Below are 14,967 nucleotides of genomic sequence, written 5' to 3'. Positions count from 1 at the left end.
CCCAAAAAAATTGACGCCGTTTCGCCCATTCACGGACAATTCGGACTGCTTCCATATGGCGTGGCGGCTGGCGCTCGTTTCTGCCATTGACGGACGGCCACGGATGACGTCCATTTGGCCTGGACGCATGGATTTCAATCCTTTTGGAAATCCAGAGCTGGCTGAAGTCCATCCAAATGGAATACTTTTTTACCATTCATGGGACGATTTTGGACGACGACTACTCCATTCGGATTAATGGACGTATCGTCAGTGGCCGCTTTAAGAAATGCTGAAAACTGACAGCGTATTGTTATGGGTCAAGCGATGATAGCGACATCTGCAATTACAAGCCGTCGGAAATATCTGCGAACCTCGCTGGAATGCGCTTCCCCGCACCCCGCCCCGTTTTCGCCTATCCAGTACCGTTGCCAACGCAATCGCCGACGCACGTGTATAAGGCTGCCAGTCCACCAGAGCGGAGCGAGGCAGCGGAGCCGAGAAACGGAGAAATATTAACCAATAGGATTGCACAAAATCTCCGCTCCTCTTAAGTGGACAGGGACTTGCGAGCTAGTTTAAAATTTCATATAAAACCGGTATGCGGAGCGGGGAAACGGAGCGGGGATGCGGAGCGGGGAAGCGAGTGCGGGCGCGGGCGCACTTTGCGCCGGCAGTGTGCCGCCGTATTCCGACCAGTGCGTATGTGACCGAAGATAATGGATGAAAAACTTATTGAAAGTGTGAAAAAGTTTCCGTGCATTTGGAACACATCTTCAGAATTTTACAAATGCAACGAAACAAAAGATGCTGCGTGGGACCAAATTATCATTGAAACAAACATATCGGATGGTAAATAATATGTATCTTTATTCTATAATACCTTCTAGTAGGTACATATTGATATCTTTTTTTTTATTTAACAAAATAGCCTATATAATGTAATAGCCTAAATAGTTAAATAATGTCCGCAGCTGGCCAAATTATCTATATCTGTCTCACATCACTGACTATTATAGATTCTTTTCAAAATTCGAGTATCTTGCCATGGTACCTTCCCCTGATTATTAAAGTATGAACAATACATTTCACGAACTTGATAACCATCGTTACTAGAATGTTGTGTTTCTATAATATCACCAACTGATAATAATGATTGCTCCATGTTATTTTCAATATTGTTTATATAATTAGGTTGTCTTTGAATTAAATAATTGTGCAAAACACATGTTGCTTTTATTACCTTGTCAACTGTTTCTATTTTGCATTCAAAATCTTTATGATACACGTACCACTTTCTCGTCAATACACCGAAAGTTGCCTCAACAATACGACGTGCTCTTGATAATCGGTAATTAAAAATTTTTTTTTCTGCGTTAAGTCCATCACGTGGGTAAGGCCTCATAAAATTTTCCATTAATGGAAAAGCTTCGTCTCCTATAAATACGAACGGCATTTTTGCTCCACCTTGATAAAATGGTACCGGCTGAGGTAAATTCAATCTCTTTTCTTTTAGACTCTTTCCGAAAATGCTGTTATCAAAAATTCCTGCATCAGAAAATCTTCCCATAGATCCCACATCAGCCATTATGATTTTCCTTTTGGCATCAGCTAAACACATCAATACTACAGAAAATCTCTTTTTGTAGTTGAAAAACGAGGACCCGGTTTTCGAGGGAGCCTTGATATATACGTGCTTGCCATCAAGAGCACCTATACAATTTTTAAATTGCCATAGTTCATCAAAATCTTTTGCGATTTCTTTCCAGTCGTTTTCTGTTGGTTGTGACATGACAAGAGGTTGCAATATATTCCATAAAGCATCACAAACCTCCTCAACAATTCTTGATACACTTTTCAATCCAATTCTAAAATTCTCTCCCATCGTTGTAAATGACTGGCCGGTTGCTAAATACCTAAAAAAAAACGTATTTAATTGTACTTCGCGTAAGTGATGTAATATTTTTGTCATAAATAGACCATGTAATACATTTTTGTGTTTGTTGATTGTTTCAGTTACAACTGCCAAGTCGCGATGGAAACAACTGAGAGATAACCATCGGGATGCCTTAAAAAGACAAAATGCAACAAGGAGTGGACAGGCTAGAAAACAACGAAAAGAATGGAAATATCAAAAAGCCATGTCATTTTTATTGCCTTACATGAGTAACAGAGACCGGTCAACAAATTTTACGCCCCTGGACCACTCAGTAAGCGAAACTTCAAATCCGCCAAATACCATTGAAGAGAGTTCACGGGAATCATGCAATTTTTTGCCATCAAATTCAAATAATCTTCCTTCTGCCGATGATCCTAAGAATCCAACAGCTTCGGAATCTCTTCCATCAACATCCAAAAAAAGAAAGAACGATGAAATTCTAGATTATTTAAAAAAAAATCAAGAACGCCGCGAAGTGTTGGAACGAGAACGGATAGAACTTAAAAACATGATGTCAGCCAGTGATAAATACGATGAAATAGACTTATTTTTTTTAAATTTGGCTGCATCGACAAAAAAGCTGCCGTATTATTTTCAACTTCAAATTAAAAAAACCTGCTTTAATGCGGTAATGTCAGCTGAAGAAAGTAATCTTCAACATAGTTGGTATTCTCCGAATAATTATGGTTATTCTACAGGCTCAACACCTACATCAGATAACATCAACACTAGTATCGATACTCCTAGTGCTTCAGATAATATCAACACTAGTATCAATATTCCTAGTGCTTCAGATAATATCAACACTAGTCTTAATATTCCTAGTGCTTCAGATAATACCAACACTAGTGTCAATATTCCTAGTGCTTCAGATAATATTAACACTAGTATCATTAATCCTAGCGCTTTACAAATTCCAACAACCCAGGATATTGAAACATCTGCAGCAGAGCCAACAGAACCCAATGAAAATGCGGTCAATTTTGAGACAGATTACGATTTTTAAATTAATATAACATGGCTTCTATAACTGTATGCAAAAATAAAAGTTACTTTGATTTAAAATGTGTACTTACTTTAAACACACCGCTAATCTTTCACGGCTACTAATTGAATTTCTGTAATTTGTGTCTTGTTTCCGAATATATGGTTCAATCAGGGAGTGAAGTTCATAAAAAGTACATCTTGAAACTCTATAAGAATTTTCGAAAGTTTCTTCATCAGCTGTTTGGAAAAAAGTAAAATATTCACTGTGTTCTGAACGATATTTGATATGATTTCTTAACCAAAATCTATGTTTCCTCATAGAATTGTTCAAATGGTATATGGTAAGTATTTCGGCTTCTTCTGACTCCAACTCTTCTTCCTCAAGCAATGTAAGGTAATAATGTATCAACTTTTTCGATGGCATGTCTGCTATCACTGACATTTCGCGTAGAATTAAACCAATCGCCCCACGCCGGGAGCTCGAAATCACTCGTCGCGTACTTGCTGCCTAGCTCCGCATATTGAAAAACACAGCAACTCCGCTCCGCATTACTTCCTCACTCCGCTCCGCAGCCTCGCTCCGCTCCGGTGGACAGTCACAGTACGCAACTCCACTCCGCATTAGTCCGTTTCTCGGCTCCGCTGCCTCGCTCCGCTCTGGTGGACTGGCAGCCTTATTCTTTAATCGCATTTTAGTGTTTATTGTTTCTCTGTAAATTTGTAAATAATTTGAATTTTAAATAATGTAAATAATAAGTATTTGTAAATTTCAAGTAGGTACGAGTATCAATAAAAATAAGTACACAAATAAAATATTTTTTATTTTTACATCTTCAATTTTTTTGCTATCTCTCCAGTTTGTATGACGTCATTAAGCCAGGTTCGCAGATATTTATATTTCCTACGCGTTATAGCTTTGCATTTTCTCCTCCATTACCATTTACCAGGCCATAAACTCAAAAAAAAAAGGAACAATCAGTTAACAAAATATAAACGAGCTAAGTATTGTAAAATTATTAAATTAGTAATGCTCGTTAATTTAAGGAAGAAGCATATATTAGCTCTATATTTCACTATTTTAAGGCCCTGCATAACTTTGGCTCAGAATATGTCCTCTGGTTGTGTCGATACCGGTATGTTTTTGATACTTTAAAACTACCCTAATACCAAATATTAAGAAAATATGTTTATTATGTATTATAAATAAGTACCTGAAATGTTCTAATGTAATAACACTTCTAAATATAAACACTTCCTTTTTATTTGAAGTAGGACTAGTGAGACTACTATGAAAGTATGACATACATATTTATTGGTAATGGTAGTACAAAATAATGATCGCACCTAGTTAACTGAACTGGTGATGTTTAAAATGTAACTCACAGGAACTTTTTAGCAGCAGAATAATATGTAGTATTCATCACTAAAGTATTTGTGTTTCATTTATAATATACTGTTTTAGATAAGTACTCCATAGCATATGTAACGGTTCCAAATACTGATGTTGGGAAAACTATAGGACATGGGCTTGTTAAAAATAAATTAGCAGCATGTGTTAATATTATACCACAAATCACATCTATTTATGAATGGAAAAATGAAATAAATGAAGATAATGAGGTAACATCATTTAGTTTTTAATAATTACTAATGTAATTTCTGTTAGAAACTATAATGGTCTATTTACATCATTTCCTATCAAAACATAAAGGTATGATTTGATGGGAATATATTTGGACTTGTTACCTGTTTCAAGTGTTCAGGCCATTTCAAATACTTTAAGATACAATAATTAAAGTAATTATACTAAACTGTCTGCAATTATAAGTTATTTGATAGGAATATAAAAATAAGTTTGAATAAGGTATAATTAAACAGATATAAAGAAAAGGAGCACCCCAACTTATTTTTAATAATTAATAGACAAATATTATCTTGTACCAACATAACACATACATACAGGTTGAACATTTTTGAAATGCTATGTAGTACTATGGCTAAATAATGATTACTAATCTGGGTCTTGGCCTCAGATTGCATTTGTTGCTTTAATCAATTTTACGCCATTACCACGGCCAGCAACGCTAATCAGCTAAATAATTATGTTTTTTTTATATTAAACAATCGCTATTCAGCTAAATAATTATGTTTTTTTCATATTAAACAATGAAACAAATACACAAATTTGAAATTTGTCTTCATATAATTTATGGACATTAAAATATCCTTTAATTTGGTACCTATCAAGTAATAATTTATTCAAACATTTGTTTCAGGCATTACTAATGATTAAAACACGAACATCGCTTGTGGATCAGTTAACAGACTTTGTTCGGTCAAATCATCCATATGAGGTTTGTGAAGTTATTTCATTGCCTATAAAAAATGGAAACCCTCCGTACTTACAGTGGATCGGAGAAACAGTGCCAGAAAAGAACTAATATAATATTATTAATAAGGTATACATATTTAGGTTTTAGTGACTGTTACACAGATTATAAGTGCCTGTGATTTGCTCTTTGTTGGTATGTGGTTCATTTAGTAAAAGCTTAGTAATATTGTCTTGTTAAAGCAGATATAGCCGTTATTGAGAAAATGCTAGATTTAAATGCCACAAAACATAACCATTCAAATGTATTTAGTAAGTATTGGCCGTTACTGATTTTTACAATTGAAATGGATATTCAAATTTGGTAAATAAATGAGTTGAATTTAGCTTGATGACTGGTAATTTTCTTAATATATCACACAAAGTCGGGTTTCTTCGAACACTTATAACCCGAGAATGGCTTAATTTCATGCTTTTCGATTTGTTCGATTTTGATCTCCATGCCGAATAGCAGAATATCTAAAATATTGGAAAATTTACGAAAAAAAAACCAAAACAAAATGAAAACCCATGATGAACTGTTTCGTAACTGTCAAACATTTAATATTCAATGCGTTACGATACGTTAAACTCTTTTCTCAAATTAAAGAACGTCTTTAAATAAAGTTTACGAAGAATCGATACTCGGTAACATGACGTGCATTGACTGTTAGGCTATTATATATAAAGCTATACATTTCTTCTTATTAAATAGAGATTTGATCACTTATGCAAATATAATTATACTGTTTATAGATGATTTTGTAGAAAGTATGTACTAATTGTTTTATGTACTTTAAAATTAACCAAATAAATTTAATTCTAACAAATAATGTAATTTTACTATATATAAATTTAATAAAAATATTGTTTGTAATATGTATCTTAGAAAAAAAACTTATATCATTGGTGTCCTGTCTTTTATTTACATAACATATTTGTAGAAAATCGCTTGTAATTATGTTAATTTTAACTTAAGGTTACTCGGTTTCGACAAGCACCTTTAGGATAACGTGACATACACGAAGAGACTAATATTAAACAAACCTATTAAAATTACAAAAACCACACGAAAATCAATTTTAAAGTGTGAGGGGAGAAACTATGGACATCCAGACCTAGCTCGTTTATCAGAATGCCAATCTGAACATCGGTGGGCTTTGACCAAAATGCGTGATTCGGGAAGGAGGGACAAATGGAATGTTGGGATGTCTGTGAATCTAGAGGGTACACAAAATTAAAATTTTGATAAAAGTTTGGGGTAATCAACCTATTCTAATCTATTCATTTTCTACGATTTTCCAATGACGCTGTTGAAGAGTATATATAATTCCAGAGTCATAGTTAAATGTGGAGTTTATCACGACTAGTAAGACGTTGCATGCATAACATTCGAATTTATATTTCTTGGTGTTATGTTTCCTGTATGTGGCAAGGCCCCTCATGAATTAATAAAGAATATAATTTAGATTGGCAGAACAATACTGGTATTTTATTTATCTGGTATCATTATATATACGTCATGGTGTAAATAAACGTAGTGTTTTTTAAACCGCTAAGAAATTGCTTCATACATAAATAATCCAAAAAAATTATTGGAAAAAGAATTGCAACTGTTATACATAGTTGTAATTCTTGTTCGTCAATCGTTTATATTTTAAAATAATTCGTATAAAAAATATTTAGTTTAAACCTACGAATAAAAAAAAGACTTAAATATATGCTGTCTCATTTTAAAAAGTTAAAAAAAACACGCTATTACGTTAATGTCGCATTACAAATACCTACAGAAAGAAATTCCACGTTTCAAACTCTAATAACAATGGAAATGGGAGCTGGAAAACAAAGGCTTTTGCTGCGTCCTTACAAAACGACACGTTCTCACAATCGTAGCTGTTTCCTAAACGTCTACGAGTTTCGTAGCACAAAGCGCCACATAGAGGGCGTAGTACTCCATTCAACTAGGAAACATAGACATCCCGCCCACAAAGTAAACCTTCCACTTAATCGCCTCGGCCCGCATGTGGCAACTGGCAACTCAGTTCGCTGACAGCCTTTGAACGAACGCGCAGTCACTACAAGTTTGACCTAGGCGAGGATATTACACATTGGAACGCGAAATAAAATCCCGTTTCATTAAAGCGAAGAAAAATTAAGTGTCAGCGGTGTTACCGACCTATATTTTGAATTAGAACGAGAAGCGAAAACACAGCAGGATAGCAGCGTTCCCAGAATAAAGGGAGATTGATCGAACGTGACGCAAGGTGGAACAGTGGCATTCAAGGTGTTTATCGAAAACGGGGTGGGTAGAGGTCGCAGCGTGACGATTTCGGGAGAGAAGATAAGCTCGGGTCGCGGGTCGCGGGTCAGCATGAGCGGACGGTAGCGGGCGCGCAGGCGCGGATCGATCGCGCGGCATCGAGCGGCAGCGCGGCGAACACTCGCCCTCGGCCTCGCTCGACGTTCGGTCGTGCGCGGGCTGACGTGCGAGCGCGCGCGCCTCAGCACGTGCATGGCGCGCCTGCCTGGATGCCTCGCGCCCTCGGGGAATGGCTTCGTCCGAGGAAGAGGCGACAACCGCGCCGATACCTGAAGACGACGACTGCCTCAGTGTCCGAAAATGGTGGTGCTTTCTCCTATCTTCTATCGTCACGTTCATAGCGGGCCTCCTGGTGGTGCTGCTATGTCGGTTGTGCGCCTTCGTATGCTGCCGCCGGGAGCCGGAGCTGTCTCCCAACGACCCGAAGCTGAAGGAGCAGAAGGCGGCCCGCCAGGGAAAACAGGAGTTCGAAGGGACTTTTATGACCGAGGCCAAGGATTGGGCAGGCGAACTTATTTCCGGCCAAACGACCACTGGACGTATACTGGTAAGTACATTTTCAATATACCATTATTTATTAACCGCGGATAAAAAGCGCGAAAATCGATTTACATTTTCCGCGACTAAGAATACTGTGTTTCTTCATATTAAATTTCACCCAAAGTTTTACATTTCATTGAAACATTAGGTATATAGTACTACCTGGTATTGATTAGCCTTAAATTAAACAATGTACAATTTGGGATCTCATGTTATTGTTTCGTACCCACTTAACTGCTAATAAATATTAACAACCATATTCATTTACAAAGTTAATTAATACCGTAGTATAATATTGGATAAGTTCAACTTTTATATATCACATAATATACTTAGGTAACGAACAAGATGTTTGTCGAAAAATAATTAATAAAACTTTTCGCAATACACGTGCAATTGACTACTTATGTAAGTACTATGTTAGCTGTGGATTGATTTAATTGGCCTATTAATAGGGGCGCCTATTGCTAAGTTATCTAGCGAAGGCAGGAATTATGTATCGTCCGTGACGTCATCATTTTATAGTGACGCAAGCGCGAACTCTTTATTTATTATGTACGAGATAGCTTTTATTTATATACCATCCAGGCTAAGGTAGAATTATAATGTAGGCATTTAATTAACTGAAAGCACTTGGAATACATATCTCATTACCGTATCTTTAGATGCATGAATAATTAAATGCAATGAATAAAAACCGGTTCGTTTGACTCCATCTCTGAATCATTGATTACTCAGATTGTCTTGTCTTAAATGACGTCAGTTTTGAATATTTAATAGTTACCAAATTGAATAATTGCGGTCGCATGCGATCCATCGAACGCTAACCAAATAAGAATTCCTGACAGTCGGTATGTGACGAGCAATGGACCCTGACCTAATTTCGTTATCGATAGGCCTTAGTTCAACGTTTCATTTTACTTTCTACTCTCAAACGCTTTCAGTCCCTTCAGGGCGCCTAATCATCAAAGCTCAAGTGTGTGACGTATTTGGTGTCTGTGATGTGGCACTAAACATATTTTTTATTTAAAGAAAAAAGCTTTTTCCGGATTAAAGTTATGTATTATTATAAATTTACAATTATTTGACATAATTTTAAATTAATCCGACGTTTCGCGTGCTTTATTCCGGTAGCTCTTTTCTTTAAATGTGTAAAGGTTATGTTAATCAAAGACAATACTATATTTTTTATTACAGCTAGAAGTAACTCATGAAAGGGCGCATATTTATAAAGGGTATGATGACTTTAAATATTTGTAAAATATACTACAAAAGGGATATATACCAAGCTGTAACCTAATTATCAATTTGAAATACTTGTTCCTCAAACTTTACTATATTTTCTTAATAATCTGTTACCAAGGAATCACCTAAATCGATCCGGCATAAAATGTAGGTCAGTTTTCATGCAACACAAAAATTTCATTCAGTGAAAATAATTAAAAATAGAGGCATACATTTCAGTAATGATTGCAAGTTGCAAAGAGACGCGTTATATTTTGCGCTTTTAAGTGTGTAGGGAACTTTCGACATTTATTGTATATTTCACTTTCACATCTATGACTTTTCCTTAATAAATTTTAATTATTTTTCATTGCATGTCACCATTCTTGGAGCTTTCGTTTAAAGCATATACGCGTTAAAAAGTTCACGACTCACGATGTATCGATCTTCGTTACGAAAACTGCTTACAACATTTTTATTACTGCACCAAAGGGTACCCAAGAAAGACAAATTTCAGGTCGCGAAACAGGTACTTACGTAATTTAATGATAACGTCAACTAGATAAGAATAGGTCGGCAAATCAACGTGTAATGTATATAATACTAGCGACCCGCCCCTGCTTCGCACGGGCGCAATGCTGATACTAAATACACTACAGAAAAACTGATAACGTTTTCAAAGAAAAATGTTGAAAAAATGTTATTGTGGGATATCCATAAGATATAGACATAAACCATCGACCTTTTCAATGTGTACAAAGTATTGTAAAATAATGTACTATTACATAATATTCATATATATAGTATATATATTTAGTACATTTTTTTGATAAATCTCGTAGGGTTCAGCCTGCGTTTGCAATTTAAGCGGAGAAAATGTAATCACATTAGAAACCGCATCAAAATCCGTTGCGTAGTTTTAAAGATTTAAGCATACAAAGGGACAGAGAAAGCGACTTTGTTTTATACTATGTAGTGATTATCAGGGAATTTAAACAATTTAAAAAAACAACAACAATATATATATACATCTGAACGGACCGCGGCACTGCAGAAAGGTACTGAGATGGTGTTCGTATTGCTTTTCTAAACGGATATAATTAATGGTATAAAATGAACAAGAAACCTAGAAACTATAGCTGTCTTCTCCCGTAATATTTCAAGCAAGTACTAAGCTAGCAATAGGCACTTGGAGATAAGTATCGTAAAATATGAAAATAGGATTACGATTAGGAATAGTTTATTTGTTGCAATACCACTAAACTATTCAAGCATAAATTTTTTTTAATTCCAATTTATAAAAAGTAAGAATTAAAATGGCTTTTAAAGTCCCATCGTAGAATATAAAACGTGATTCCTTCTAAAAGCGGTCACCTTTTTAAACATTAATGCTTTTATATTGAGGTCGCATAGGTGAGAGGTCTCAAATTGATTTTACGTGTCTAATTTCGTTCCAGACAGCCTTTATGCCTAAGCTACCGGAATTGGAATCAAATCTATTTCTGGCATGTCACTTCACCTGTCTTGTTTATTTTAGTAACTTTAACTTGTATAGTTCTACATATAAAGTGATTTTGATAATTCAATTTTGGGTTTTAAAATCTGATTTGTTTTATTTAAGAGGATAGCGTTTGGTAATTGCATCGATGATGTAATAAATTTTGTAGATCTGACTAGACATACTATTACCATTATACCTAGTTTTACATACCAATATATTTTAACCAATCATATCTTTATGACAATTTAATTGTTATAATTACAGACATTCCAAAGTGTATATTCCGTTAAAATGCTTATAAATCTAGTGTTTCCGTTATAAAACACATTAATTAGTTTTATACGACATTTATTACTGTATAGTTTGCTTCAACTTTGAAGATAAACGAAATTTATGAAACTCCAATCAAATATTTGTTATCTTAGATTGAATTAAAAACTTTTATTTCACGCGAGTAACTCAGTAACTTTGTATTTATATCAAAACTAAGGCTGGGTTATGTTATGTCATCAATTAAAAATCAATAATTGAATTGGTTTAATTCATACACTTATAAAATACGCTGTTTATTTAAAAAATATATATTTGCTACAATATTTTTCCGTACACGGGAATAGCATATCAAACCATTTCGCTTAGTGCATTTTATGCTGAATAATTTTTCACATTCATATCATATTAGTACGAAACCCACTCGTTTCGTTCAATAATTAATATGTACGCCGTACGGTTCTACTAGACAGAGATAAAACGATTGTATAAATATACTCCATTCCTTTTCAGCTTAATACTATCTATGTTTGCGTACTCCATTGGCAAGGAAATATTGTCGTTTGCCAAAACAACAACTTCCCGATTGAAAATGGTGCTTAAATGGAAAAAATAGATTCGTTGATACTACCCAAAACGTCACGACATAACAGAAACTTATTTGGCATTTATAAAAAAAAATATTTATAAGTTTTATCAAAGGTAACGTTCTGGCAGGTCTAAGATCAATACGTAAAGGAATTAATCTTATGGAGGAAGTTTCCTGGAATGCGCAACTTGCCTTGGTCTATTGTAATTACAAAAAACACTTAATACCTGAGATAAATATAAGAAATAAAATATAATATTAAGTGAACAATAATCTCATTGATCTTATAACTCGCAACGTTCTCGATAAATAGAATATCCAATAAACTATTATTTTTCAAATTAAACGAAGACGAAGTTTTTAAGTTCACTAGGAAGTAATCATAGGTAAAACTTAGGTAATCTTTGTAAATTCTTACATTGAATGACACTAAACAGTAACTTGATTAATACATAATATATAGTCCACGCGAATAGTCGAACAACACTTTAAAATATTCCTTAGTTATACAAGACTTGGCAATAAATCTCCCAATATATAATATTTGAATAAGTATAGGATATATATTATTTATTAAGATGATAATATTTCAAAATCATTTTCGGAAGTTAAAAATGACGCAATTGAAGACATTTTTCTTTTATGGGTGTAATAGAATAAAATACTTTCGAATATTTAAATAAATATATAAAGTTGAAAAACACATTTGTTTTTTTAATATCTGTCTTAAATAAATAAAATAATGTACAATGCGGGTAGCTAATTTATTTAACGCCTCGCACTCGAATGAATGGCACATTTTAAAAGGAACTATCTACCAACAAAATGTTAGATTCACGCGTAATTGAAAGCCTGTTTTTGCTATATCAAGAATGCGTTAGCGTTTTGAACAGATATAGACTAAAACCACATTTTTATTCAATTTACCAATCTACAACTTCGCTTGCGTGAAATTGGTAAATAGCGTATAATTTCCTAAAAATTCATATATTAGAAAATCACGGTTAGAAGTGATTTGAGTAATCTATTTAAGTAATATTTAAACCTTTTTATATAAAGCTATTATACCATCGTTTATTTAAAACTGATTAAACAGTACAATCGGAACTACTTTCCCGATTTGTATGTATCAAAAACAATGTTATTTTCAGCGAGTAGACTCGTAGTAATAAAATTAGACGATAAGTATGCTATAAATTTTGACTGTAAAATGTTAATACTTTTATTAGCTACCCGCATTATGCAATAATTATATATATTTCTCATTAAATACATTTATTTATATCTATAAAAACAAAATATTAAATAAATAACGTTTACTAAAACGTGCATATTTTCTATCATAAGGTCAGTTATTTTTTACTTTGTGTAAAATTCATTTAATTATTCTTCCTTCGCCAAATTTTTCAAAACGTGAAACTACTTGTCCTGACTGCAGAGCCTATGTCAAAGGGTTAGAAACTTAAAATATGGTCATACTTATCGCATGGACTAACAACGTTAACACGTAATAAATAGCAATAATAACGCCGGATTGAAAGTTTTTTTTTTAAATCGTTACTCTTGCTATAAATTCTATCACTTTATATACAACACAATCTTTTACACACTAAGGGTAAAATAAAAAGGCAAAAGGCATTGAAATACTGGTCGTTCGCAACCCTCAAGTGGTTAAATAATGTTTTGTTACGTTTATTTAATTAAAAAATAAAACGAGGGTAATATTAAGGTTGGTAATACATTTATAAATTAGACTTGTTTGCAGTAAACTCAAAAATCCTCAAAAGGCCTTTAAAATCTGCTGTTTTATATTATAGATACAATATTTTTTTTGCAATTAATAATTATGTTAAAATCCGCTAAAAGCCGACGGCAGTTAAAGCTTTACGGTTTAAATAGGCAGTGCTGGCTCTTATCTCACAAGTGGACTTGCAATAGAGCCTAGCAAAAACAACTTGAATTCACTAGGTTTATTTTTTATACGGTAGAATAATTCGAGCTTTTGGTTTATCATTCATTATTTTATAACAGTTATAATTAATTGTAATGTTGCGACTTAAAACGATTTCTTTTATTGGATGTTATTGAACTATTTTCGTACCTAGGAGCGCAGGAACGGTGTAACCAGTATCTGTAAAACAATGCAACAGTATAATTTAATGGATTGAATTCATTAAATTGGTGGAAATAATAAAGCTTTTTAATAATTGAATTTTTTGAATAATTAATTTTTGCTTCGATTTTTTTTGAGATTTAGAATAATTGACCAAGCTATTGCTATGGTTAGCTATTGGTTTGTGGACTCAGTTTCCGCACTTAGACTCTCAACGGGTCCGTTGTGCGTTTACCAAACTATCAAGTATATAAAAATGGTGTTCTGATAAATTGTACTTGTTAAAATTAACTGCTATAATCACGTGGAAACTACAATATTTTACGAGTCGCGTTTGTAGGCTTAGTTCCAAATGCGATCGTAAACCAAGTATGGCGAAGTGATAGTTCCAAGGATAAATGTCAACGTTGACATCGGTATTTGGCACGACTTTGCAGATTATAATATTTATTTATTTATTTTTCTCACAAAAACTTAAACTTAGAACATAGGCAAGTGACAGTTATATTCTTACTTCTGTTAATGGAAAAAGCAAGTCTGTGTGAGACTGATGCTTGCTAAAGGTAAGAGTAACTGTGTTACAGGTCATCAGGCCTCCACTACTTCGGATTGACAGAAGATACAATACAATACATTACAATATATAGTATATAGAGGAAACCAGATGGGGTATGTGATGTGATGGGGAATATGTAAGCACAGTAGTAGTGACATATTTGAAAACCCAAATTAACCCAAAACTATATGACAAATCTTAAAACCGTTGTAAAAATGTTATTCTCGATTTAAAATAAGCTTAGATTTAGGTTCCAGATGTGTGCGCATTTAGCCGTTTTGACAAAAATGCAAGAGAAGCTTGAAGCGCCCCTAATCCCTGTAAATAGGTCAATGGGTGGAGTCCTATCGATTGCCGGCACTTGTGCGGCTCACAGGAGTTGCGCTACTATAAGAAACACAACCGTGGAAAGGGTTGAAGGCTCGCTTAATCGGTTGTTAGAGCCGCTTAAAACGCCTTTGTCGCCATTTATGACGCGTCGTTAACAAACACTGTTCGATTTTCAAATTTGTTTACTTTAAAAACAGACTAGAACGCTAACGCACCGCTCGCGCTGCACGCAATTAATCAATATGTTTTTA

General features: G+C 34.1%; 3 protein-coding genes across 28 annotated transcripts in view; 2 read left to right on the top strand and 1 right to left on the bottom strand.

The window, feature by feature from the left end:
* Positions 1-698: 698 nt before the first annotated feature.
* LOC125063536 lies at positions 699-2,983 on the top strand. The gene is made up of 2 exons (XM_047670032.1): positions 699-831; positions 1,996-2,983. Exons 1-2 carry the CDS (start codon positions 699-701, stop codon positions 2,922-2,924), a joined length of 1,062 nt encoding a protein of 353 aa, XP_047525988.1. The 3' UTR covers positions 2,925-2,983.
* LOC125063535 lies at positions 818-3,582 on the bottom strand. Its single transcript, XM_047670030.1, has 2 exons — positions 2,995-3,582; positions 818-1,895 (listed from the first exon to the last, which is right to left on the bottom strand). The coding sequence occupies exons 1-2, from the start codon at positions 3,345-3,347 to the stop codon at positions 983-985; spliced, it is 1,266 nt and encodes a 421-aa protein (XP_047525986.1). The 5' UTR covers positions 3,348-3,582; the 3' UTR covers positions 818-982.
* A 3,722-nt stretch (positions 3,583-7,304) lies between these two features.
* LOC125048473 (calcium-activated potassium channel slowpoke) overlaps positions 7,305-14,967 on the top strand; it is a 42,018-nt gene continuing 34,355 nt past the window's right edge. For 17 of the 26 annotated variants that reach the window (XM_047647132.1, XM_047647147.1, XM_047647149.1 and 14 more), the window contains exon 1: positions 7,306-8,140. In XM_047647132.1, coding sequence (XP_047503088.1) covers positions 7,823-8,140 — 318 coding nt within the window. In that variant the 5' untranslated portion in view covers positions 7,306-7,822. Of the gene's footprint in view, positions 8,141-14,967 lie in introns of all 26 variants that reach the window. The other 9 variants (XM_047647127.1, XM_047647141.1, XM_047647128.1 and 6 more) reach the window with 1 other exon arrangement.

The sequence above is a fragment of the Pieris napi genome, chromosome 3 (assembly GCF_905475465.1).
Source record: "Pieris napi chromosome 3, ilPieNapi1.2, whole genome shotgun sequence".
Taxonomy (NCBI): domain Eukaryota; kingdom Metazoa; phylum Arthropoda; class Insecta; order Lepidoptera; family Pieridae; genus Pieris; species Pieris napi.
The sequence above is the reverse complement of the archived record's forward strand: the minus strand, read 5'-3'. Positions and strand labels throughout refer to the sequence as shown.

What these genes read in the sequence shown, in the direction of transcription:
- LOC125063536 (XM_047670032.1), top strand. Translation starts at nt 699, where the DNA reads ATGGATGAAAAACTTATTGAAAGTGTGAAAAAGTTTCCGTGCATTTGG. An exon ending in TGAAACAAACATATCGGATG is followed by an intron (nt 832 to 1,995) that starts GTAAATAATATG and finishes TGATTGTTTCAG; the next exon opens with TTACAACTGCCAAGTCGCGA.
- LOC125063535 (XM_047670030.1), bottom strand. Translation starts at nt 3,347, where the DNA reads ATGTCAGTGATAGCAGACATGCCATCGAAAAAGTTGATACATTATTAC. An exon ending in AGATTAGCGGTGTGTTTAAA is followed by an intron (nt 1,896 to 2,994) that starts GTAAGTACACAT and finishes GTTTTTTTTTAG; the next exon opens with GTATTTAGCAACCGGCCAGT.